This window comes from Macaca nemestrina, chromosome 13, assembly GCF_043159975.1.
Source record: "Macaca nemestrina isolate mMacNem1 chromosome 13, mMacNem.hap1, whole genome shotgun sequence".
NCBI classification, from domain to species: domain Eukaryota; kingdom Metazoa; phylum Chordata; class Mammalia; order Primates; family Cercopithecidae; genus Macaca; species Macaca nemestrina.
Genome location: NC_092137.1, coordinates 36,961,384 through 36,989,105, shown reverse-complemented (window position 1 = coordinate 36,989,105; position 27,722 = coordinate 36,961,384). Strand labels below are relative to the sequence as shown.

The 27,722-nt window shown below is 38.1% G+C and overlaps 1 protein-coding gene across 5 annotated transcripts in view; it reads left to right on the top strand.

Annotated features, from left to right (window-relative positions):
• The window catches only part of LOC105464844 (striatin), a 129,126-nt gene that overhangs the window by 14,740 nt on the left and 86,664 nt on the right, over positions 1-27,722 (top strand). For all 5 annotated transcript variants that reach the window (XR_011611617.1, XR_011611616.1, XM_071076515.1 and 2 more), the window contains exon 2: positions 25,121-25,224. Coding sequence is in view for 3 of the 5 variants with exons in the window: in XM_071076515.1 (XP_070932616.1) it covers positions 25,121-25,224 (104 nt within the window). In the remaining 2 variants the exon portion in view is untranslated. The remainder of the gene's footprint in view (positions 1-25,120; positions 25,225-27,722) is intronic.

The following is a 27,722-nucleotide window of genomic DNA, read 5'->3' as shown; positions in this document are numbered from 1 at the left end:
GAAGGTATCCATGGCCCTAGTAATTCAATCCAGTACTTTATCTGTTGTTTCTTCTTTCTGTTCTTCATCTGCCAACATTAATAATAATTTCATTTATTGACATTTTCTGTGTGCCAGGTATAGTTTTAAGCGCTTTACATCTACAATCTATTTTAATCTTTGTAAAACTGTGTGTGGTAGATATTAATCATTCCCAAATGGATAGGTGAGAAATTTGGGAAGAAAGGTTAAATAATTTGCTATAGAAAAAGGCTGAGTGATGGGTCTGGGCATGGTAAGTAGAAGGAGATATTTTGACTTTTTTTTTTCCTCTCATGCTTCAGGGTCACTGTGCAGGGCTGGAATGTTTTCTTCTCCCTTGTTTGCCTAGTGAATTTCTAATCATCTTTCAATATTCCATTAATTCTGGGAAACCTGTCTGACTTCCAGGCACAAGGAAGCTTCGTGCTTCCTTAACAGCTTATATTATAAAGCAGAAGCATTGTTATCCAGCACCATCCAAACTGGTGGTTGATCAGTTAATCGGAAAAGATGTTAAAATAGTATCTTAAACAATTTGTTTTAGGTTAACAGTATATAGATGTATAGTCCTTTCCCAGTGTAAGACAGGCCTACCCACCCTTCACATTTTTGTTTCTTAAAATTAGAATACTAATTCAAGTTTTGTATTGTCATTCTTGAATAAGCCACAATTGTGTGTGTGTGTGTGTGTGTGTGTGTGTATTTTTGGGATGAAATTGTTCCACCTCACATCGTCAGGTGTTAGAATCTTGGAAGGAGGGCCGCACAACCTAGATCCTTTGCACAGGCGCTCCTGTGAGAATCTAATGTTGCCTCTGATCTTCTAGCAGGCGGAGCTCAGGCGGTAATGCTGGCTTGCCTGCTGCTCACCTCCTCCTGTGCCACCCAGTTCCTAACAGGCCATGGACCCATATCGGTCCGTGTGGCCCAGGGGTTGGGAACCCCTGTCCTATCTCATACTTGGTATATTTGTTTCCTCAGTAGACTCTGAGTCACCTAAGGGCGTTTTTATTTCTCTAAGGCCGATAGAGTGACTGGCACATAGTAGCTGCCTAACAAGTGGTTCTTAAGTGAATGAATCATATATTAGGTTACACTGTTACTCAATATGTATTAACGTGTCTATATATGTATATCTTGTCTGTCAGCTAAATCGTGTCCTTAAGGGCAGTACCTGTGTTTCAGACATCTTTGATATTTACCATGTTTGTCACAAATTTAATGAATATACAGTATATGTTGGTTTTAGGGGAGCAGTGTATCTGTCCCTTTTGCTGCTTGCCTTACGACTTCCACTGGAAAGAGCTTTTTAGTGCAAATAGTGTCTGCATTTTATTGTATAAAGCATTGCCTGGGCCATACCAAATCATTTTGACAGAGGTCATTTCAGGGATGCCACAGGCTTCATAATTGCTACTTGATGCTAGTTGTAGCAAATTGCGCTTGAGTTTGGTGGTTATGAGTATAGTGTTGTCTCCTTCCACACCCCTTGTGTGTTAATCACTGACTGCCAGGAAATGTCTTTGGCATAACATCCTAAAAAGTTTTTGTTATCAGCAGGGCCCTGTAACAGTTTTTTCCTTTTCTAAAGCCTGTGCCTTCATATTTTTTACAAGTGTCTTATTCCTTCTAAATTGAGAACTAATTGAATATTTTTTCCTTGTAGATAAATCTTATTTTAAATATCTAGTTATCATTACTTTGCATTTTCCTTTTCTGATTTTGTTTATATGTTACATTACCAATGTCTTATGATATTTAAATTTTTCAAACTCTGCTTTTTAAAATAAATAATATAAATGCCTCAATTATCTGGAACTTAGACTGAAACCCTGTAATCTTATCTTTGAGCCTGCTTCCTCTCAAAAAACTTAGATTTAGCTTTTCAGATGCTTATAGCTAGCCAAGTAAGTGAGAACAAACACAAAAAGGCTAAAATACGCAAGTTCCAGAGTTGCCAAAGCTTCATATAAAATGTGTCATTGTGGAATTTAAAAAACTCTATGCTTTTTCATCAAGGTTTTTGGTTGGGGCATTAGACACTTCCTGAAATCTGGCATTCTCCTAGGCACTGGGGATACCATAGAGAAGAGGCAGATATGATCTCAGCTCACATGGAACATATAATCAAGCAGTAATTCTTAACCTTGGACAGACTTGAGTCCATTATGCCAATGGTCATCTCCACTTTGCCATGCCATTTTAGTTTTCCCTAATTCAAAACCACTCCTGTAATCCTAGCACTTTGGGAGGCCAAAGCAGGTAGATCACCTGAGGTCAGGAGTTCGAGACCAGCCTGGCCAACACGTTGAAACCTCATCTCTACTAAAAATACAAACATTAGCTGGGCGTGGTGGTGCGTGCCTGTTATCCCAGCTACTCAGGAGGCTGAGGCAGGAGAATTACTTGAACTTGAGAGACGGAGGTTGTAGTGAGCCAAGATTATGCCACTGCACTCCAGCCTGGGTGATAGAGTGATACTCAGTCTCAAAAAAAAAAAAACAAAAAAACAAACAAACAAAAAAAAAACACCCAACTGACCAGTAACAACAAAAGAAACCCCTTTCTCAGCTCCCTTATCTGTTAGTACTGCCATCCTATCCCTCATTCTCCTCTGAATTTCTCTGAATTTCTCTAAACAACCACATTTACTACCTTCAGTTTTTTACTAGTCTCATCTTTCTCTCTGTTCCTTTGCTGTCTTTCTCTTTTTCTGTTTTTGGTTACTCATTTCTCAATCTCTTGTGTTCTTGCTTCTGATCCTCTATTCAGATAATTGATTACCAAATTACATATTTTTTTCAGCAGTTACTCTTTGACTGAAGTCCTCCCACTCTACCTAATTACTTTTCTTTGGATAATTTACAAAATTATCTCTCTAATTAGTCTTGATACTTTTTTGCAGTTAAAATTTTACATGTCCAGTTTTTGCTGATGTCTTCATCTGGATGACATCCTTTCTAAAATCCTTTTCCCAAACCTAGTTGGCCCTTTTCCTCAGATCTAGCCCCCAGTTTACCCTTTCTAGAAACCTAGCCTCAGCTTTCACTCAACCTTTCACTTTCTTGTAGTCACTCTTCTAGCCATGTGTTAGTTTTGTAAAATATGTAGTTTAAAATCCATTTTTGATCATTTAATTACTAATACTACTTCTTCCATGGTTACCTCATCACCTCATAACGGGGTGACTGAAGTGGAAGTCTTCCCTAATATTTCACTTCTGGTTTCTCCCTTGGCCAAAGTAGTTTACATAGTATTGCCTCCCAAGCTTCTAAAAATTGATTTGTTCAACACATTCTTTTTATTTTTTATTTTTGCCTGTTATAGGTTTTAAATCTGTCCATGATTAGACTGTTTATATTTCCTAGATATTAGAGCACAGTCATGAATTACTTAACAACGGGGTATGTTCTGAGAAATACATAATGAGACAATTTCATTTTTGTGTGAACATCGTAGAGTGTACTTACACAACCCTAGATGGTATAGCCTGCTACATACCTAGGCTATATGGCATAGCCTATTGCTCCTAGCCTGCAAACCTGTATAGCATGTTACTATATGGAATACTGTAGGCAGATATAATACAATGACGAATATTTGTGTATCTAAACATATCCAGGCCCTAAACGTAGAGAAGGTATAACCTTATGGTTATGGTTATGGGACTACCATCATGTATATGTGGTTCATCATTGACTGAAATGTCGTTGTTCAACACATGACTGTACTTTTTCTAAACCAAAATAGTGTTAGCTTGCTTTGTACATAAATCATACCTGCTTTTTTTGTCATTGCTCAAAAGGTTGATTCTGGAATGTCCTTCTACCACCTTGTAGATTTATATATTCTTTATTCAAATTTAGCTCAAGTCCCATTTCCAACACTAAGATTTTTGGATACCCTCAGCTTTTAGTGATGTTTCTTTTTTAGTACTTGTTTTGTTATTTGGCACTTAGGGTGTGCTACCTTATACTGTTTTTTACTTGCTTCTTACGAATCTGTTCAGTCAATTTAACAAATATTTGTTGAGCGTCTACTACATGCAAGTAACTGTTCTAGGAATTGGGGATATAGCAGTCAACAGCACAGGCAATCTCATCTCTTTAGCAACTTCCTCCGTACCTTTAAAAACAATTATCTCCAATACCTATCACAGTATGTGTTGTTACTGATGTTAAAATTGTGTCCAAATTAACAAGTGGCCAAATTTAACATTGAAGTCCAAATTTCTTGGCTAATAATGCAGGTAAAAAAAATAGATGACACATTTTGGCTGATCAGAATACACTGGTAACTGTCTGGATGCAGTGGATCATGCCTGTAATCCCAGCACTTTGAGAGGCCGAGGTAGGCGGATCACCTGAGGTCAGGAGTTCGAGACCAACCTGGCCAACATGGTGAAACCCGTCTCTGCTAAAATACAAAAATTAGCTGGGTGTGGTGGCACATGCCTGTAATCCCAGCTACTTAGGAGGCCGAGGCAGGAGAATCACTTGAATCCGGGAGGCGGAGGTTGCAGTGAGCCCAGATCACATCACTTTACTACAGCCTGGGCGACAGAGTAAGATTCTGTCATAAAAAAAAAAATAGAGTACACTGGTAACTGTAGAGGAGAGGATGATCATTCTACAGGACGAGGGGAAATGTTTTGGAAGATGGTTATTTTGTTTTTGATTTAATAATTAATTTTTTAAAAATTAGCCAAAGTAATGCTGCCTTGGAAGATGTTACTTTAACTGCATACCCTTCATGTCCCATGAAAAGGAGACAAATAAGCAGAATGCAAATAAATAAATAGAAATTAAAAAAAAAATACTTATTATATTGGGATCAGTACTTAGTCTTCCACATGTCATCTTTAGTTCCATATCATCACAGAATGTTAAACTCTTTAATTTGTAGTTGAGGGAACTGAGGTTGCTCAGAAAGGTTAAGTAACTTTAATAAGGTTGCATATATTTGTGAGAGAACCAGGAGTAGGAATTTCCCAACTGCCACTCAGTACTTTCTCTGTCAAAGGACATTGAATTTTTGTAGAACATAGTTCTACATTGAATTTTGTAGAACACAGTTCAGTGATTATATATATATTTATAAAATATATAAAAATAATATATATGTTCCCAAGTTATCAAGAAAAATTAGGTTATATTCACTGGGTTTTTTTGGTAATAAAGGTAGGAATTTGTAGGTTCTTGAGATTTAATATACTTAGTGGTTAAATGATTTAATTTATTTTGAATATTTTTACATATATCTAGCATTTTATAGTATATACTTTGTGGTGTCTTTTGTTTTCAGACTGTTTGAATAAAAACTGACATTTCAATTTAATTTTGTATATTTTTAGCAGGAAGTGAATATTGATAGTTGAAATTCAGGTAGTTTTTAGTAAAGGTTTGTTTTACTAAAACTTATCCTTCCTAGTTAAGGAATTTATTTACATTGACTTTTTAAAAAATGTTTTTGTGGCCGGGCGTGGTGACTCACGCCTGTAATCCCAGCACTTTGGGAGGCCCAGGCGCTCGGATCACGAATTCGGGAGATGGAGACCTTCCTGGCTAACATGGTGAAACCCTGTCTCTACTAAAAATACAAAAAAATTGGCCGGATGTGGTGGCATGCACCTGTAGTCCGAGCTACTCTGGAGGCTGAGGCAGGAGAATCGCTTGAACCTGGGAGGTAGAGGTTGCAGTGAGCCAAAATTGTGCCACTGCACTCTAGCCTGGGTGACAGAGCTAGAATCCGTCTCAAAAAAAAAAAAAAAAAGTTTTTGTAAGTTTGGTATAATGTAAATTAGGGAAAGATTTGGAACATGGATCATTGACTAGTAACTATCAACTTTTTTACAAAAAAAACAGTTTTAGTTCTTATTTGGAATTGAGTTAAATTTAGATTTTTAGAAGCTGTCTAAATTTTACATTAGAAGAAATGATTTATTGAAAATAAGAATACATGTATATACAAAAACACAGGATGCACAGAAACATATAAAGTGGAAAGTACCCCAGCCTCTCTCCATTCCTTTTTACAAACCTACTGTTTAGAGATAAATTCTATTAACAATTTAGTGTATATCAGATTTTGTGTATACACACACACACGTGGGATCTTTACTGAACTTGCGTTTACTTTGGTAATAATTGGGATGTTTACATTTCAAGTCTTCTCAAACAGGATTTTTCTTAATTCCTTAAGTAGAGAGACATCCTATACTTAAATACCTAGGAATAAAGTAAAGAATTTATAAGTTTTATTACTAGTGTGAGTGGGATCTTTTTTCCATTTTGTCTCTAACTGGTTATTTCCAACACATGGGAAAGCTGCTTCTGTGTGCAAAGTCGTTTGGTCACCTTGCAGAAATACTTCATTCTTCCTCTCTTTTTTTTTCTTTCTCACGTTTGGATGTTTTAGGTAGAAAAAAATGAACTGGAAATATTTCCGGTATTTATACCTCTCTTTTTCTAGTATTTTCCGGTATTTATACCTCTCTTTTAATAGTACTGGCTATTAACTCTAGAGCTTTGTATCATGATGGTCATGCTACAGGGTTTTTCCTTAAAAAAAAAAGTTTATTTTAAAGGTACATGAAAAGTGTGTAAAAGTGTAGTATTTATTGTTTTCTAGGAATTACTATGTGGCATGTTAAAAATGTTTCGAGTTTTCTGAGAGATGTTAACACTAATAGATGTTGAATTTTGTGAATTGATTTTTCGCATCTAAGATAATGTGTGTTTTTTCTCATTTAACCAACTAATGAAATAAAGTTGGTTCTGCAGTATTTTTCTTTTGATATACTGCTGTATTTGCTTTGTTAATATTTTATTTAGGATTTTTACTTCTGCATTCTTTTTTTTTTTTTTTTTTTTTTTTAAGACAGAGTCTTGCACTGTCACCCGGGCTGGAGTGTGGTGGTGCGATCTTGGCTCACTGCAACCTCTGCCTCCCAGTTCAAGTAATTCTCTTGCCTCAAGCAATTCTCCTGCCTCAACCTCCTGAGTAGCTGGGATTACAGGCGCATGCCACCACACCCAGCTAATTTTTTGTATTTTTAGTAGAGATGGGGTTTCATTATGTTAGCCAGGCTGATCTTAAACTCCTGACCTCATGATCTGCCTGCCTTGGCCTCCCAAAGTGCTGGGATTACAGGCGTGAGCCACCATGCCTGGTCTCTGCATTCTTAAATATAAAGTCATTATGTATTTTTGATAATGTTATTTTGAACTCAGGTACACAGAATTAAGTTCTCCTAGTTAGACATTGTTTGGTCTGGACATGGTCCTTCTGTTTAATTTACTTATCCATTTTTATCTCCATTCCTCTCATATTTATTTCCCTTTTTTTAAAAAAAGTATCTTTATGAAATATTATTGTTTTTCTGCACGTTTTTTATTTATAAAAATCAAATTGTACCATTTTCCTCTCTTTTTTAAAAGATCCAGCTGTGGTGTTTCATATATATTAAATCCATTACTTTTAACCATTTGAGATTTTCTTTGACATATTACTAAATATTGGAATTGCTGGTTTGTTGGCTGTGTATACACTTGATTTGACTAAGTACGGCACATTGCTTTCCAGAATGACTGCTCTGGTCTATGTTCCCATTTCAGTATGTGATCCCATATTGCTGCTAACACTTGGCATTATCTAGCATTCTACTTCTTGCTAGTCTGATACGTTTAAAGTTGTATCTCCTACTTATATTAATTTGCATTTCTCTGATTATGACTGAATTTAAACATCTCTTCCATAGTGTGTTAGCCTTTTGGGTTTCCTCTCTGAACTGCTTGTTTCTATCCTTTGTATTCCATCTAAGGAACATGGAATGTTTTTCTGTCCATTTATTGAAGTCCTCAGCTATGTATATTTACAAGTGGGAACAGTTTTCTTTTTTTGTTCTACAATTTATTTTTGGCAATTTTTCAGGTTAGTGTTACAGTTTTAGCAGAAAACAATGATAACTTTATTAAAGATAAGTCTATACTTGTAAGTTAAATAAAGTCATTGGGATTTGTGTTTATACTAGGAACATTACTTAAAATAACAGACATTGGCTTATGTAATGGATTTAATCTTTAAAATATTCTTTGTCTTATTATCTTACACATTATTTTGTTTGTATGCACAAAAACTTTAATTGTTTATATGAGATTACCAAATATCCTGAAAACTCTTGGAACTGCAGCCATATATTTCCTCCTGCGGCCGGGCGCGGTGGCTCAAGCCTGTAATCCCAGCACTTTGGGAGGCCGAGACGGGCGGATCACGAGGTCAGGAGATCGAGACCATCCTGGCTAATATGGTGAAACCCCGTCTCTACTAAAAATACAAAAAAAAAACTAGCAGGGCGAGGTGGTGGGCGCCTGTAGTCCCAGCTACTCGGGAGGCTGAGGCAGGAGAATGGCGTAAACCCGGGAGGCGGAGCTTGAAGTGAGCTGAGATCCGGCCACTGCACTCCAGCCTGGGCGACAAAGCGAGACTCCGTCTCAAAAAAAAAAAAAAAATAAAATAAAAATTAAAAAAAAAAAAAATAAAAAAATATTTCCTCCTGCCTGTAAGGAGTGTCCCCCTTGATGGTTAAATCAACAATGTGTGATCTTAGATATCAGTCTTTCCTTCTTTATAACCTTTTTTGGTTATATCTGCATTGCTTTTGTATATTAAGACAAAAACAACTTAATAAAAATTTAACTCTAGCATCTATATTTTCAACTGTCTGTTAGTGTTATATATTTGTTTTAAATATGAGTTTTTTGTTTGTTTTTTTGAGACAGCGTTTCGCTCTTGTTGCCCAGGCTGGAGTGCAGTGGCGTGATCTTGGCTCACTGGGTGACAAGAATGAGACTCCATCTCAAAAAATAATAATAATAATTTACATAAGAAAATAAGTTATAAAATTTTGCACCATGATTCTGTTCATGTTGAGAGATGCATTGAAAGGCAAATTCAAGGGAAATAATTCAGATGATAAAAATAGAAGCTAAAATAGAGCATGCCATTTAACAGCTTTGAGCATTACTTTTTTATGGGGTGAAGAGGGATGTGGAGAAAGAGGCTGCTGGTGTTCTTGGGTGTATTTTCCAAGGCAAAATGACCAAATAATAGAGTCTGCACATAGCTTTGTAGTCCCCTTTTGCAGAAGAGATTGAACTAATTTGCATTGCCACCAAGAATATATAAATCTTTATATGTAATTCATCTAATATCTGTAATTCATCTGCCTGTGAACATTGGGTTTTATCTTTTTAATTTACTTTCTTTGTTTTGTTTTGTTTTGTTTTGAGACAGAGTCTCACCTCTGTTGCTGAGGTTGGAGTGCAGTGGCAGGCTCAACTGCTCACTGCAGCCTCAGCCTCCCTGGGCTCAGGTCATCCTCCCACCTCAGCCTCCCTAAGTAGCTGGGACTACAGGCATGTGCTACCATGTTCAGCTAATTTTTGTATTTTTTGTAGAGAAGAGGTTTGGCCATGGTGTTCCAGGCAGGCCTCAAACTCTTGATCTCCAGCAATCCACCTGCCTTGGCCTCCCAAAGTTCTGGAATTACAGGCGTGGGCCATTGTGCCCAGCCTAATTTACTTTTTTTAAGACAAAAACGTTTTCAAATTTACAGAAAAGTTTCAAGAGGAATACAGTAAACTTTTTACTCAGCTTCACCAACTATTAATATTTTCAACTGTGATAATTTGTATTTTTTATTACTAATTAGACTCTGCAGTTTTCCGTGTGATGATTCATCTCTGTATATTCTCATGGTTCTTCATCAGTCTCCTGCCATTTGTTTCTGAGTAGAATCTGGTTATTTTGTTTATTAATATTGACTAGTATTCACCTTTTAAGAAGGTAACCTTTTTAAAATTATTTCTCTTATATTTTTCTATTTTCCTTTGAAGTACATCTTATATAAAATGCCTCATTTGAATATGTTTACTACATATATCTTAACTCTGATTATAATCTTCATTTCTTCAGTAATCAGAAAGGGTTATACTGTTTCTACAAGAATGCAAAAAGTACTTTAAAAATTAACCTATCAGTGTTTTATGTAGATTATAAGTTCAATGAAAAATTGGACTATGTCTGTGGTGGAAATATGACCCAAACGCTTAAACAAAGTTTTGGTACATAGTAGGTACTCAATAAATGAATAAATGGATTTTATTACAGTATGTTGGTTAGAATATGAATGGATTCAAGTTCTTTTCAGAATCATTCCTTTTTGTCCTAATAAATACTGTATCATGATCTTTCCCTAGTATTATATTACTTCTGATTTAATATACTTCTAGTTGTTACACTATTTTGAATCATTTTTTGAAACCTATTTTATTTACTTCTGTTCAGCAAATGCTTACAGAACAGTGATTTTGTGTCAGAAACTGTTTCCACTGTTAAGTGGCAAAATGAACTTTGAAAAGACTAGATGCTGGCTGGCTGGGCATGGTGGCTCATGCCTGTAATCCTAGCACTTTGGGAGACTGAGGTGGGAGGATTGCTTGAACTCAGGAGTTTGAGACCAGTCTGGGCAGCATACTGAGGCCCTGTCACTGCCAAAAAATAAAAATAAAAAATAAGAAACAATAGATGCTGAATTTTGCTGAATGCCTTTTTTGAATCTATTTTTGATTCCTACCTCATGTTACTGCTGTGAAGAATTAAGATACATAATGCGAATAAGATAGGTATATAAAAGTGCTTTGTGAGCCACAGTGGGAAAGCTAGATGTTATCATCACTTCTAATTAATGTATCTGAGATAAGGTATGGTGTATGATATATTAGGTAATTGGTCTGTAAAAGCAACAGGAGATCCCTGAGTGGCTTCGGAAAAAGAATGTCAGTACAGTGTCCCCTATGCAGTACTTTGATTAAAACAAAAAACAGGCCAGACGTGGTGGTTCACGCCTATAATCCCAGCACTTTGAGAGGCTGAGGCGGGGGGATCACGAGGTCAGGAGATCGAAAGCATCCTGGCCAACATGGTGAAACCTTGTCTCTACTAAAAATACAAAAAAAAAATTAGCCGGGTGTAGGGGCATGTGCCTATAATCCCAGCTACTGGGGAGGCTGAGGCAGGAGAATCACTTGAACCAGCAAGTTGGAGGTTGCAGTGAGCCGAGCTCGCACCACTGCACTCCAGCCTGGTGACAGAGCAAGACTCAGTCTCAAAACAAAACAAAACAAAATAAAACAAAAAACAAAACAACTTGACACACTTAGAAAATGAAGGTTTGTGCTATTGGTTTCCTTTTATTTTAGAAAAATAAAGCATTGTTTAAATGTTTCTTGCAAGTACAAATGTAGTTTAAATTAATAAATGTTCAAAGATATCTGTAATTAAATTTCATTCAGCAGACATATATTATGTCTAATAGAGAACTTGCTAAGTAAGAGATAAAGGATGATTACATGAACAGTCATAGAATTGTCAGTAAGAGTCCTAAAAGTCAGTGATAGGACAATAGTTAAAAGATATCAAATAATTATTTATTCTTAAACATTAAACAGGATATTAATAGTTTTAATAACTTTGAAGTTTGACAACACCGTAAAAACATTACAGACCACTTTTATTTATGAAAATACATGCAAATAGCAAACACCAGATGGGCTTAAACCTGCTACTTAATTACCCAGTAAGTGACAAAGCTGGAATTCAAACCAGATTTGAGCTGTACTAGTACTACCCTTGAAAAGGGTTCCTTACACTCAGCTTTCCTTAATTTCTTAAACTTTTTTTTTTTTTTTTTTTTTTAAATTGAGACAGAGTCTTGCTCTATTGCCCAGGCTGGAATGCAGTGACATGATCTTGGCTCACTGCAACCTCTGCCTCCCAGATTCAAGCAATTCTCGTGCCTCAGCCTACCAAGCAGCTGGGATTACAGGTGTGCATCACCACACTTGGCTAATTTTTGTGCTTTTAGTAGAGGTGGTGTTTCGCCATGTCAACCAGGCTGGTCTTGAACTCCTGACCTCAGGTGATCCGCCCGCCTCGGCCTCCCAGAATGCTGGTATTACTAGTGTGAGCTACCATGCCCAGCCAATTTCTTAAACTTTTGATTATACTAAATATGTTCCTTCTGCATAACACTGTTTTTATAAAATTAATCTCTTAAAATACTTTAAAATTCAAAATATACTTTTTAGATTCTTTAAGATACTCATTGCCGTGTTCATGGCCTTTAGACGTGTGATCATAGCCTATTTGTTTTTCATTGACTTAGTTTCATATTTCTTTGCCTTTTTCATTCTACTTTTTCTTATAGAACTATTTACTAGTAATGAAATCATTTTAAAGAATATACTTTTTCTTCCTCCTGCTAACTGTTAAGAGAATGTTTTATAACCACTCTCATAGCCTGTAAGTTTCTTTTCTAAACTACCTTTTCAGGATACATATTTATTAACTTGCTTTCAAATGAATATGGTCATGTCTATGCAGCAAGTTTCTTTTCCTTTTCTTTCTTCCTTCCTTCTCTTCTTTTCTTTTTTTTCTTTTTCTTTTCTTTCTTTTTTAAGGCAAGGTTTCGCTCTGTAGCCCAGGTTGAAGTGCAGTTGTACAAACATGACTCACTGTAGCCTCAACCTCTCTGGCTCAAGTGATCCTCCCACTTCAGCCTCCCTGCCAAGTAGCTGGGACTACAAGTGTGAACCAGCATGCTCCACTAACTTACTTAGTTTTTTATAGACATGGAGTCCCAGTGTGTTGCCCAGGCTAGTCTTGAACTCCTGGACTCAAGCCATCTTCCTGCCTTGACCTCCCAAAGTGATAAGATTACAGGCTTGAGCCATTATGCCTGACCTCTTTTTCCCTTCCTTCCTTCCTTCCGTCCGTCTGTCCGTCCGTCCGTCCATCCGTCCATCCGTCTCGCTCTTGTTGCCCAGGCTGGGGTACAGTGGCATGATCTTGGCTCACTGCAACCTCCGCTTCCCGGGTTCATGTGATTCACCTGCCTCAGCCTCCCAAATAGCTGGCATTACAGGCATGTGCCACCACGCCTGGCTAATTTTGTATTTTTTAGTAGAGACAGGGTTTCTCCATGTTGGTCAGGCTGGTCTCGAACTCCCGACCTCAGGTGATCCGCCCATCCTGGCCTCCCAAAGTGCTGGGATTGCAGGCATGAGCCACCGTTCCGGCCCTCTTTTTCTTTTTCTTTTTTTCTTTTTTTTGAGACGGAGTCTCGCTCTGTCGCCCAGGCTGGAGTGCAGTGGCCGGATCTCAGCTCACTGCAAGCTCTGCCTCCCGGGTTTACGCCATTCTCCTGCCTCAGCCTCCCGAGTAGCTGGGACTACAGGTGCCCGCCACCTCACCCGGCTAGTTTTTTTTTTTGTATTTTTTAGTAGAGACGGGTTTTCATCAGGTTAGCCAGGATGGTCTCGATCTCCTGACCTCGTGATCCGCCAGTCTCGGCCTCCCAAAGTGCTGGGATTACAGGCTTGAGCCACCGCGCCTGGCCCCTCTTTTTCTTTTTAACTGAGCTTATTTTTCTCTTCCCCAGCTTGTGTCTGGGTCCTACTGTCTTGGTCAGAGTATTTTACTATATTGACCTGGACAATTCTGCCATCATGAACCATATTTTAAACCTGAATACGGAAGAGCATAGATTATTTTGGAACGATAATTTTAACACACACACACACACACACACACTTTATTCTGAAAATTTAGCAACAAAATGAAAGGTGGTTTGTGATAGTTGATGTATCAACATACAGGAAGAAGAAAGCCTATAATCTGTTTCAGAATGCTATTTCTGGGGCTGGTAATATCAAAAATAATCAAATTAAACGTTAACTTGCTGACTCATAAGATTTTCTCAATTTAGAAGTTGGAGAACATGTATATTCTTCTATTACCACTTTCCATCTTTCTCAAATACAGTTTTTGTAGTTTTCTGTTGGCTTCATCATCGTATTGAAAGATTATTAATCACTTACATATGTGTAGTTTTCTGTTAAGTCCTGTTCAATGTATTACAAAATTGTGATCTATGTTTGTAATATCAATTAATAAGATGGTGTTAAATCAGATTACGTGTTCATTTACTTGGTCATTGTTAATACTTCACAGAATATAAATTGTGTTGCATGAGCATGAATTTCTCTCTTAATCCCACATAATTGTCTTAAAATTATGCACCATTTATCGTTAGAGTGAAAGATTATGTGTCATTTATTGTAGTGGTAGAAGAAAATAAAACCAAAACAGAATCCAATCCAAAAGCTTAGGTTACTACAGTAATTACATCTTCATATACTAAAGACAGCACACTATTACTGTTCGAGAGCGGTGTCTTGGACAACTGGTTACTTACACTCTTTTCAGAGAAGAAATAGAAACATAAGGAAGCAGGAAGATTTTTGTCTAAATATGAAGCAAGAAAGGCTTAAATGTCTTTATTCTAGGGATTAGGCATCGTAAGTTTTTTTTTAGAGAAATTGTTTTCATGGTATTTCCTACCTGCATTTGTCACTTTGCTTTTGTCTAAATACTTAACATTTATAATATTTATAAATTTATTATTTACATGTTAATACCAACATTTTTTATTTATTTTATTTTATTAATAGGAGCTCTGATTCACATTTCATAGCCACCTTTGTATGGGCAAAAGAACTGATAATTAAAATTTTCAAAGCTTAAGGAAAAACAAACTTTCCAGTTTATGGTAATTATTGTTTATATTTCTACTTTGTATGTTCTTATCTGTTTTTTTCCATTTACTGCGGTTGAACTTTTATCTTTTAAATCAACATTGAATAACCACAGTATTGCTAGGCACTTTGGGATGGAATAGTTGAGTATATTTTTATGTAGCTGTTATCCTCAGCAGATTTATAATCTAGTAGAATGCAAAAATCCCCTTTTTGTGTGTCCTCAATACAAGTGGGAAGCACTTAGTAGGCACTTAGTTATTTTATGTTGAATGCATGAATGAAGGCTTCTGCCTGGTTTGGGATGAGATAAATTATGAACATTTTGAAAATTAAAAGAGAACAAGACAATAATTATGTAATAGTCCTAATTAAATGAGATTAATTATAGAAGGTGTTTAGTAGAGTTCGTGATACATATTAAGTATACCAAAGTGCTTACTTTCTTGCCTTTTTGCTGAACATTAATATAAGTCCCATAAAGTGTTAAAATAATATGTACATACAGAGGTTTTTTTGTTTTGTTTTTAAACAAAATAAGAAATGCTCTTGGAATTCAGAGAAGGGATTACTGTAGTGTATGTAGGCTCAGACTTGGACATTGGTAGAATCCGAACATGAAAGGACATTTGGAGAGGTAGGAGAGAGAAGAGCATAAGCCAAGGCATGGAGCTGGGAAAGTTCAGGTAGTAGCTGAAGACTAATTGTCTACTTACTTTTTTAAAAATATAAAATTATGAGTTTCGTTCCTCCCTTTGCCCACCATCCTCCCCTCTGTTGCCCAGGCTAGAGTGCAGTGGTGTAGTCTCAGTTCACTGCAGCCTCTGCCTCCCAAGTTCAAATGATTCTTGTGCCTCAGCCTCCTGAGTAGCTGGGGTTACAGTCTTGAGCCACCATACCTGGCTAATTTTTGTATTTTTTAGTAGAGACAGGGTTTCACCATGTTGCCCATGGCTGGACTCAAACTCCTGAGCTCAAATGATCCATCCATCTAGGCTTCTCAAAGTGCTGGGATTACAGGCGTGAGCCACCGGACCCAGCCTAATTGTCTACTTTGATTGGAGCATAGGATGTGTGTGAGTAGGGATGTGAAAGACAAAGCTAGATAGAGGGAACAGATTGTCGATAGCCTCATTCCATTGGGAAGAGTTTGGGCTTTATGTAGTTCCTTAAGATTTATGGATTCATAATTTATACATAAAGACTGAATGTTTTAAATATTAGAAGTGTTCCCTGTTGAAGAATACTTCTTTAGAGATCATATACCTACCAACGGATAATCATGTTGGTTTAAAACATGTTTAAAACTCCTTTGGAGCTAACCATAAACAAAATCATACATTATAGGAGATTTATCATTTGCAAGTAATACATTCTGAGAGCTCTGTAAATCCTCAGATTTTAAGATTAAGATAATTTTTTGTGGAATTCTTTATCTGAATTATATTTCCATTGAGAGTCATATGTTTTGTTTCTTACATGTATGCATATTCTACAAGTAAATTAAAATCCTTTTCAACTTTAATGAAAGTTTTATTTCACTTGAATCCTTTTTGCTCAGGTTGGAGCATTTACTAAATTAGTTCAGTGATTTTTGTGGTGGGGTATAGAACATTTCTGTTCTTTTTCTCGTGAAGAGCTGCTATTTTCTTAGTCCTTACATTTTTCTTTCTTTGTGGGGGCAGAGGGCATTTTACATCAATAGATTTAGGTTTTTTTCTTTTTTGAGACAGAGTTTTGCTCTGTCACCCAGGCTGGAGTGCAGTGGTGTGATCTCTGCTCACTGCAAGCTCCGCCTCCCAGGTTCTCGCCATTCTCTTGCCTCAACCTCCCAAGTAGCTGGGACTATAAGTGCCCACCACCACACCCAGCTATTTTTTTTGTTTTTTTAGTAGAGACGGGGTTTCACTGTGTTAGCTAGGATGGTCTCGATCTCCTGACTTCATGATCCTCCTGCCTCGGCCTCCCAAAGTGCTAAAATTACAAGGTTGAGAGCCACCGTGCCCGGCCTAGTTTTTTTTCTTAAACTGTTTAGAGTCATTGCCTTTTAACTTTAATACAAATGCTTGGCTGGGCATGGCGGCACACACCGGTGGGCCCTGCTCCTCAAGAGGCTGAAGCAGGAGAATCGCCTGAGCCCAGGAGGTCAAGACTACAGTGAGCTGTGATTGTGCCATTGCTCTCCAACCCTGTCTCAAAAAAACTTCCAAAGACAAATGCTTGGTGTTAGGCTAGACTCATGCTTTTAACCTCTAGATTGGGCCTCTAGCTTCTCCATTGCCTTAACAAAGTATCTTCTGGGTAGCTCTTAAAACAGTGGTAAGCATGAATGTTAAATCTAGGAATGTCATACTGTCTCATACTGTAAATATGCAGAATTCCTCCCTTGATTGATATCTTATTCTCTCTTTTCTTCTACATATGTGTATATGTACATATACAGTTATCCTTCGATGTCTGTAGGAGATTGGTTCCAGAAACTCCCCTACCCAATACAAAAAACTGTGGATACTCAAGTTCCAATTTTCTTATATAAGGTGGCGTAGTATATGCATATAAACTATGCACACCCTCCCATATACTTTAAATCATCTCTAGATTATTTATAATACCTAATGTAAATGCTGTTATACTATATATTTTTAAAATTTTCTATTTATTGTATTGTTTATTGAATGTTTTTGATAGATGGTTGATTGAATCTGCAGATGTAGAACACATGGATATGAAGGGCTAACTGCATGTGTGTGTGTGTGTGTGTGTGTGTAAATTTTAAAAAAATGGAATTTCTAGCCCTTTGAGCAAACATAAGGAACATTTATAGAGTTGAAAGATAGGAAGATGTGCTGAGGGAATTTAACTGACTGATTCGAGTTCTGAGGTAGCCTTTGGGATCTCAAAAAACCTACTGATGTATATTTATTTATATGCTGCCATAAGGTGACAATGTGGGTGTAATTAATTTAGTGCTTTAAATGAGAATTTGGGCAATTGAGGGTTTTCTGTACACGAAAATCTATATTTGTAGTCTTACATTTAGGGATGGAGAGATTGCTTTTGAAAGAACATACCACTATCTCCTATAGCATTTCAGAGGTAAAATGTTATCTAGAAGGATCACTTGAGCCCAGGAGTTCAAGGCTGTAGTGAACTATAATCATGGCACTGCACTTCTAACCTGGCAGCAGAGAGAGACCCTCATCTCTAAAAAACATAAAATGAAATGTATCTTTATTTTCAATATAATCCATCAGTTCACATCTTATCTTTTTTTGAAATGTAACGAGATAAATAAAATGGTACAGTATTTTATTTATTAGGAAAATTTCAGGAGACTCACTAGTTTGTTAAAATGTAAAACTTGGCCAGGTATAGTGGCTCACGCCTGTAATCCCAGCACTTTGGGAGGCTGAGGCGGGCAGATCACCTGAGGTCAGAAGTTCGAGACCAGCCTGGCCAGCATGGTGAAACCCTGTCTCTACTAAAAATACAAAAATTAGCCAGACACAGTGGCAGGCGCCTGTAATCCCAGCTACTTTGGAGGCTGACATAGTAGAATTGCTTGAACCCGGGAGGCAGAGGTTGCAGTGAGCTGAGATTGCGCCACTGTTCTCCAGCCTGGATGACAGAGCGAGACTCTGTCTCACAAAAAAAAAAAAAAAAAAAAAAAGGTAAAACTAGCTATAGCATAAATACCAGATTAGAATAGGCCTGGTGCAGTGGCTCTTGCATGTAGTTCCAGCACTTTGGGAGGCCAAGGTGAGAGGATTGCTTGAGGCTAGGCAACAGCCTGGCAACATAGGAAGACCCTGTCTCTACCAAAAAAATTAAAATTAGCTGCATGTGGTGGTGTGCGCCTATAGTCCCAGCTACTTGGGAGGCTGAGGCGGGAGAATTGCTTGAGTTCAGGATTTTGAGCCTGTGGTGAGCTATGATTGCACTCCAGCCTGGGCAACAGAGTGAGACCCTGTCTCAAATAAACAAACAAATACATGAATAAGCAATTAAGCAATTTTTAAGTTGAACATCAGTTCTCTACTTGACTCCAGAGTTAAATAGGCATCCAGTTACTTTTTGTGTTTATTTTTATATTGACTGCTTTTGCCTGCAACTGTGTTTCTAGTTCTAAGTAAATGTAACATATGCTGCTGGTACACATACATCTTGGGCAGCATATGTTTCAACCACTGGATTGTTAGCTCTGTTTTGTTTTGTCACTAGTTTAGTCCCAGTGCCAATAACTGTGCCTGGCACAAAGTAGGTGTTTAGTTAATATTGTTAAATGAACAAATACGAATATTTGACTGTATTACTTGAATCCTCATTTATTAATACTGCACTATCTTTTCTTTTTTTTTTTTGACGCGGAGTCTTGCTCTGTGCCCCAGGCTGGAGTGCAGTGGCTCGATCTCGGCTCACTGCAAGCTCCGCTCCCCCGGGTTCACGCCATTCTCCTGCCTCAGCCTCCCGAGTAGCTGGGACTACAGGCGCCCGCCACCTCGCCCGGCTAATTTTCTTGTATTTTTAGTAGAGACGGGGTTTCACCGTGTTAGCCAGGATGGTCTCGATCTCCTGACCTCATGATCCGCCCGTCTCGGCCTCCCAAAGTGCTGGGATTACAGGCTTGAGCCACCGCGCCCGGCCAATACTGCACTATCTTTTCTTAGCTGTTTTTGTGAACATATGTGTACTGGTCTTGTACCCTAACTAGATTGGAAGCGCCTTGTGGGTAGAAACTTGGTTTTATTTGTTTTTCCTATATTCTCCTTTACAACAGTTTAGACCTTGATGGGAAGTAGGTATTTCCCAAACGTGATTGAACTGAAATATATTGGTAGATTTTATTTTATCAGGAGACTGCTAAAAGTATAGTCATAAATAAGGAATTTGGAAGAGAATCAAAAAGCTAGTATGTACTCGTCTGTCAATTTGAAGGCCTGTGTAAGACTCTACTTCTGTGAAGTAAAAAGGTAGGGCTCTGGGGCTGGACGTGGTAGCTGACACCTGTAATGCCAACACTTTGGGAAAAAAAAGAGGTAGGGTTCTGGGACTGTTCTTTGCTGCTTCTTTTTTTTTTTTTTTTTCCGAGAGAGTTTTGCTCTGTCGCTCAGGCTGGAGTGCAGTGGCATGATCTCAGCTCATCACAACCTCTACCTCTCAGGTTCAAGCAGTTCTCCTGCCTCAGCCTCCCGAGTAGCTGGAATTACAGACGCTTGCCACCACACCTGGCTAATTTTTTAATATTTTTAGTAGAGACGGGGGTTTTATGTTGGCCAGGCTGGTTTCGAACTCCTGATCTCAAGTGATCCGCCTGCTTCGGTCTCTCGAAGTGCTAGGATTACAGGCGTGAGCCACCACGCCTGACTTCTGGGACTGTTCTGTTCCTTGCTCCTCAACAGACTGTTTCCTGGTTTGTGTTTTGTTTTGTTTTGCTTTGTTTTTTGTTTTTGGCCTTCTAACTGTGTTACAAATGGTTTAAGTCCGTGGTTCTCCAAGTGTGGTCCCAGATCAGCAGCATTATCACCTGGGTACTTATTAGAAATGGAAATTCTTGGGCCCCACTCCAGACCTACTGAATGAGCAACTCTGAGGGTAGAACCTAAAAAAATTATGTCTTAACAAGTCATCTGGGTGATTCTGGTGGTAAAGCTTGATGTCACCAAATGATAATAACCCTTTTTTTTTTTTTTCGAGATGGAGTCTCTGTCACCCAGTCTGGAGTGCAGTGGCATGATCTTGGCTCACTGCAACTTCCACCTCCCAGGTTCAAGCGATTCTCCTGTTATGGCCTCCTGAGTAGCTGGGACTACAGGCGCACGCCACCATGCCTGGCTAATTTTTGTATTTTTAGTAGAGATGGGGTTTCATCATACTGGTCAGGCTGGTCTCAAACTCCTGACCTCAGGTGATCCACCTGCCTTGGTCTCCCAAAGTGCTGGGATTGCAGGCATGAGCCACCATGCCCAGCCTGATAATGACACTGTCTTTAAGAGAGAGGAGAGGGCTAGAGGCAGTGATTATGTGCCAGAGAAAACTAGCAGCCTAGATTTAAGAGCATAATATAATCCAGAGCTTTTCAGAGGGAATAGTTATAGTTTATAAAAGGCATTAAGACATAAAGCAGATTATTGAAACTTCATTGTACACTGTAACCATATAATTGACTTTTACTTATATATTTCCTCTTTTACTTTAAAGTTTGTGTTCAGATCGAAAGATGAGAACCTTAATCAAGTTTTATAATATTTTATTTTAGATTTTTGTAAAAGTGAATGCTCTTTATGTTCCATAGCAAGTAACAAGTAACTGAAAAGCTACTGAAAAGTGTCCAACCCAAGAATTTTGTGTATTTTTCATTTTGAATATCCTTCTCGGTGATTTCAATTTTGAATCCTAGCCCTTTTAAATTTAGTTTAAAATGGCTTCAATAAGACTGGGCACGGTGACTTGCGCCTATAATCCCAGCACTTTGGGAGGCCCAGGTGGGTGGATCACGAGGTCAGGAGTTTGAGAACAGCCTGACCAACATGGTAAAACCCTGTCTCTACTAAAAATACAAAAATTAGCTGGGCATGGTGGTGCATGCCTGTAATCCCAGCTACTCAGGAGGCTAAGGCAGGAGAATTACTTCGACCCCGGAAGGCTGAAGTTGCAGTGAGCCAAGATCACGCCACTGTACTCCAGCCTGGGCAACAGAGACTCCGTCTCAAAACAAAAAAAGGAGGGAGGGGCTTTAATAAATTAAGTGGTACATTTTAAATATTTTAATTGTTTATTATATATTATATATGCAGATAAACCTGGTTAGATATAGAAGATTTATATTCCTATTTACATATATCCTTTTGACAAATTAGAATTGAAAATAATATAAAAATAAATTTTGTCATGCAGACTTAAATAGTAAAATGTCTACCTACTATTATTTGTATCTTTTTTGTTTATAATGGTTAGGAAGTGAATATGTGATTTTCTGTACTGTGAAAAACATGTATAAAGTATCATGGAAGTTCAACATTCATTTTCCTTAAAGATAATTCCAAAGTTTTCTTCTCCAGAAATATATGCTGTTATCATTAGGTTTAGTTGTACAGATAAATGGCAGTATGATGATTTGTAGTTTTTAAAATATATTTGATTCATAACACTTTTTTTTTTTTTAAGATGGAGTCTCACTGTGTCACCCAGGCTGGAGTACAGTGGTGCGATCTCTGCTCACTGCAACCTCTGCCTCCTGGGTTTGAGCGATTCTTCTGTCACAGCCTTCCGAGTAGCTGGGAATACAGGTGCCTACCACCATGCCTGGCTAATTTTTGTATGTTTAGTGGAGACAGGGTTTCACCATGTTGACCAGGCTGGTCTTGAACTCCTGACCTCAGGTGATCCCCCTGCCTCAGCCTCCCAAAGTTCTGGGATTACAGGTGTGAGCCACTGTGTCCGACCTATTTTCCTCTTTTTTTTTTTTTTTTACCTTTTTTCCTTCCTTTCACTGTTTTTGTCTTTTATGTCTCTCACCCTCACCCACCCTTTTCAGTGAACTCAATTCAAAGAGCAATATACTGCCGTATCTGGAGAAGTTTTAGCTGGATTTTAATCTTTATTGTTAAAGGGTAAGAATTTATACCAATTACTGTGTTTTCGACTGAGGTTGTTTTACAGAAGGAATTCGTTTTTTTATGTAGGAATGTGTTTTAAGACTTTTTGTTTATAAGTTTCGTAGAGAAAAAAAGGTAAAAGATTGACATTATTCTCATACTCTTTTACTCTTTTCTCAAAGGTCTTAGTTCAGGTCCTAATTTTCTTTCAATTATAGTCATAATTTATTTAACCGGTCCCCTTTAGATGGTCATTTGGGTTGTATACATATTCTTGTCTGTGTTTTATCAGTCATGTATTATGTAATTTCACATATGTGCAAATATATATTTGAAGGATAACATTCTAAAATTGCTGAGTTAAAGGGTATATGCATTTACAAACTTGACAGATATTGCCAGTTGTCTCTATAAAGTGGAACTGATTTATACCATCACAGCTAGTATATAAATGTCTGTTTTCTACCACATTATTAAATTACTGAACTTTATCCGTTTGCTGGAAAAGGAGAAATCTGATTGTAGTTTATTTTTTATATTTTTAATTTTTTTATGAAATGTCTTGGTATGTTGGCCAGGATGATCTCAAACTCCTAGCCTCAAGCAGTCCTCTCACCTCAGTCTCCCAAAGTTCTGGGATTACAGGCATTAGCTACCATGCCTGGCCCTGATTACCCTGTCCCCCCCACTTTTTTTTTATTTTGAGACAAGGTCTCACTCTGTCACCCATGTTGGAGGGTGGTGGTGTGATTACTGCACCCTCAAGACTGCTCACTGCAGCCTTGGCCTCCTGGGCTCAGGTGATCCTCCTGCCTCAGCCTCCCAAGTAGCTGGGACCAAAGACACATGCCACCGTGCCTGGCTGATTTTTTAAATTATTTGTAGGGACGTGGTCTTGCTATTTTGCACAAGCTAGGCTCAAACTCCTGAGCTCAAGTTATCCTCCTGCCTCGGCCTCCCAAAGTGCTGTGATTACAGGGCTGAGCCACTGTGCCCAGCCTCTGATTATACTTTTAATTGTAATTTCTCTTATGCTCGAAGTTGAACATATACAGTAAGGACTTTAGAGTATTATAGGCTGAAGTTTCAGAATCATCCAGGACCAATGAGGGTACAGAAATACAAAACTAGCCAAGGAGTATCGAGAGGACAAAATTGATAATTGATATTGTTATTACTTTCAATGTTTGATTGCATTGATTAGCTTATTACTTTTATTAAAGTCATTTTAAAGAGCATATAAAGTTCTATGCCAAAGCATGTTTGGCCTGACAAGTTGGGCTGTCATTTCCTTTTGACAAGACTTTCATTTTTATCAGTTTTAAATGCATGTATCATTACAGTTCTGGTTAGGTAACATAATTATCCCATTGCAGAATGTGTAATTTCAGAAGAGTATTGTGGATATTTGATGCTTCTCCTCTGAAAACAATTGAATTGTTTTCAGACCACTTTTATTTCAGTAAGATAAATGTAAACTAAGTTTGAATGAGATTTAAGTTTAGTGGCTCACTTGCTAAACCTGAGTTGGACAATCCTCACAATTTCTTACGGATGTGGCAAGGTCATCCTTAAATGTAAAGTTCTTGCTTACTTAATGGAAAGCACTGTAGATACATAAATAACATTGTTACCTGTCTTAGTGGGTCAGTCTAATAGACAGGGGGTGGTGGTACATGTGAGAATAGTGAAATATATAGCTAGTTTTGAGGCCCTTATGACTTTTAAGAGGTATTATGAGTCACTTTAACAAATTAGTGTTTGTGACATAGTTTCAGTTTCTTATTGGAAAGATAGTATTTCAATTGTAAATGTTCTTTTAATATTCTGGAGAGCTACTCTTTCTTAGCCCCTCTGTTTTACTGACTTTAAAAGTTGTTTACAGTTTGTTTCATGTTCAAATACAGGGTTTTAGTAATTCCTTGGGGTGGGGGCAGAAGGCCGTTGTCTCTGATTTTCCTTTTCCCAACTTTCACTTTCTTTTTTCTTTGGATTACATTCCAAGGTGAGTGAGGAAAAGGGTGGGGATTGAGAAAAGGGAGCAATTTATTGTTTGTTGGGGAGGTCCAAAATAAAGTCATTTAAGGAATCTGTCATAAAATTTAAATATATGATGAAGCTTGTAGCAAGGGGATTATAAGAACTAGTTTTACTTTAACCCTTTTTGCTTTATAAAAAAGAAATCCTGTTGATGGCAAAAAGACAAACACATTAGCCAACTGTACTGTACACCTTGCATTTGTTTGCATTAATATTAGTTGTTTTATTTTATTTTTTGAGATGGAGTCTCACTCTGTTACCCAGAATGGAGTGCAGTGGCATGATCTTGGCTCACTGCAACCCCCGCCTCCCGGGTTCAAGCAGTTCTCCTGCCTCAGCCTCCCAAGTAGCTGGGATTACAGGTGCCACCAGGCCTGGCTAATTTTTGTATTTTTAGTAGAGATGGAATTTCACCATGTTGGCCAGGCTGGTCTTGAACTCTTGACCTCAAGTGATCCGCCTGCCTCAGCCTCCCAAAGTGCTGGGATTACAGGTGTGAGCCACTGCGCCCAGCAGTATTAGTTGTTTTAGATTGTAGACTCTTTAATGATATGGACTGTGTGTTGTAAAATCCCTAGCCTGAAGTAAAATGCATTTGGATGTCCCCACAGCCCTATTTAACTTAAATCCTTTTTCCCCCTTGCAGTCAGTGCATTTTTATATTTGTACATACTTTGTGAGAAGTAGGTAAAGGAAGTATTTTTGCATCTAATTGTTCTAACTTCCAAAGGTTCTTTACTGAGTTAAAATAATTTTTTTTTTTTTTTTTGGTCTAAACTGAATTTTGTCTGTCTTTCCCCTACTCAGGCCCAGATTGCCTTCCTACAGGGAGAAAGGAAGGGCCAAGAAAATTTGAAGAAGGATCTTGTGAGGAGGATCAAAATGTTGGAATATGCTCTTAAACAGGAAAGGTAATTCAGTAAAATGAAAAGTGGTGTTCTTTTTTTTTGTTTGTTTTTGAGATGGAGTTTCACTCTTGTTGCCCAGGCTGGAGTGCAATGGTGCGATCTCGGCTCTCCGCAACCTCCGCCTCCTGGTTTTAAGCAGTTCTCCTGCCTCAGCCTCCCCAGTAGCTGGGATTACAGGCATGCGCCACCACACCGAGCTAATTTTGTATATTTAGTAGAGATGGGATTTCTCCATGTTGGTCAGGCTGGTCTTGAACTCCTGACCTCAGGTGATCTGCCCACCTCGGGTCTCCTAAAGTGCTGGGATTACAAGTGTGAGCCACTGGGCCCGGCAAAAATGGCTGTCTCTTAAATGTTGGAATAATTTTTTCATCATTCCTAAAATAAATTTAAATGTTAATACTGCTTGGATTCAGGAGTATCTGTAGTAAACATTTGTATGAATGGTTGTAATATGTTAATTTTATGAATAGTTTAATAGTGATCAAAAAACTGATTTATATGATTTTTTTAAAATTAGCAACATGTTTTTCCTACTCTGCCTGTTTTGAAGAAACAGATGTGCTCCCTGAACTGTCAATATCCATTCATTTTAAAGTTGAAATCGTTTTTAATTTTTAAACAAAATTTCTATAATGTTTACTCTTTTTCCTGTCATTTAATATTACTCAATTTGATGTATTTTCTTTAGAAAAAAATTGTTCCAGCAGACTATGTTAAGATTCTATATAGACTTTTTTTTTTTGAGATGGAGTCTCGCTCTGTTGCCCAGGCTGGAATGCAGTGGCGTGATCTTGGCTCACTGCAAGCTCCACCTCCCGGCTTCACACCATTCTCCTGCCTCAGCCTCCCAAGTAGCTGGGACTACAGGTGCCCGCCACCATACCCAGCTAATTTTTTGTATTTTTAGTAGAGACGGGGTTTCACCATGTTAGCCAGGATGGTCTCGATCTCCTGACCTCGTGATCCACCCATCTCAGCTTCCCAAAGTGCTGGGATTACAGGCGTGAGCCACCGTGCCCAGCCTATAGACTTTTTTGTGTGTGTTTTGTTCCTTTGCTGTCTGCCGTTACAATCTCTCCAGAAGCTTATCTTACCTTTCTATTTTGCTAGTGTCTAAGATACTCAAGTAACTAAATTTGGGTCACAAGTAAAGGAAAATAGGTCATGAGTGAGAGTTTTGGAAGTTATATGAGTTATTTATTTGCTTTAATGAATGGGCCTTGGATTTTTTTGTCAACAATCTGAGCCAGTTCATTTTTTTTAGGTAACTGAGTATGTATAGGTAATACTGGAATTATCTCTTTTGCTACTTTTTTGCTTCGTTTTTAATGATGCTTGTTTTGTTTTTCTCTTTTTCAAGTTGGTGAATGGGATACTTGCAATAAAATAGCATTTAGATACGATTGGATAAATAGATGATATTTATGAATAATGAGAAACAGATAAAATTTTATTAGAACTTGTGTTCATCATCATGTAGAATCTTTAAATGACATAAGAGATTGAAAATAGGTTGACCTCTTAGTGAAAAATATGTGTTTCTTTTCATACTTCAGGAAAGTTGGTGAAAAGCTGTATTAGGGACATGGAAAGAATAAAAACATTTTTAAAAGTACGTAATTTGGGAGTAGTGAGATTTTTTTTTTCTTTTTCTTTTTTTTTTTTTTCCGCAGAGTCCCACTTTGTTGACTAGGCTGCAGTGCAGTGGTGTGATCTCAGCTCACTGCAGCCTCCGCCTCCCGGGGTCAAGCAGTTCTCCTGTCTCAACCTCCCGAGTTGCTGGGACTACAAGCGCATGCTACCATGCCTGGCTAATTTTTTTGCATTTTTAGTAGAGGCGGGGTTTCACCATATTGGTCAGACTGGTCTTGAACTCCTGACCTCAGGTAATCCACTGCCTCGGCCTCCCAAAGTGCTGGGATTACAGGCATGAGCCAATGTACCCGGCCGAGTATTTGAGATATTTTTTTTTTTGAGACGGATTTTTGCTCTGTTGCCAGGCTGGAGTGCCGTGGCACCATCTCAGCCCACTGCAGCCTCCACCTCCTGGGTTCAAGCAATTCTCCTGCCTCAGCCTCCCGAGTAGCTGGGATTACAGGCGCTCGCCACCACACCCAGCTAATTTTTGTATTTTCAATAGAGACGGGGTTTCACCATATTGGCCAGGATGGTCTCGATCTCTTGACTTCGTGATCCGCCTGCCTCGGCCTCTGAAAGTGCTGGGTGGCATGAGCCACCGCGGCCCAGAGTGGTTATTTTCGTCTGGAACGTGAAAGTAGAAAGGAGGGCAGAGTAAGAGGAGGTGAGGCTTGGATAGCATGAAATAAGAAGGTGCTTGTTAGACAAGTTGCAGGGCGTAGAGAAAACATGTTTGACATGGAACAAAGCAGTTTGGTGTGTTAAGAAATTTGTAATCTTTGTGTGTGGAGAGTAGGATGTTGGTTGTGGTCCTCCTCTCAATTGATGACCGATAATGGTAGAGGGGGCAAGAGTCAGAT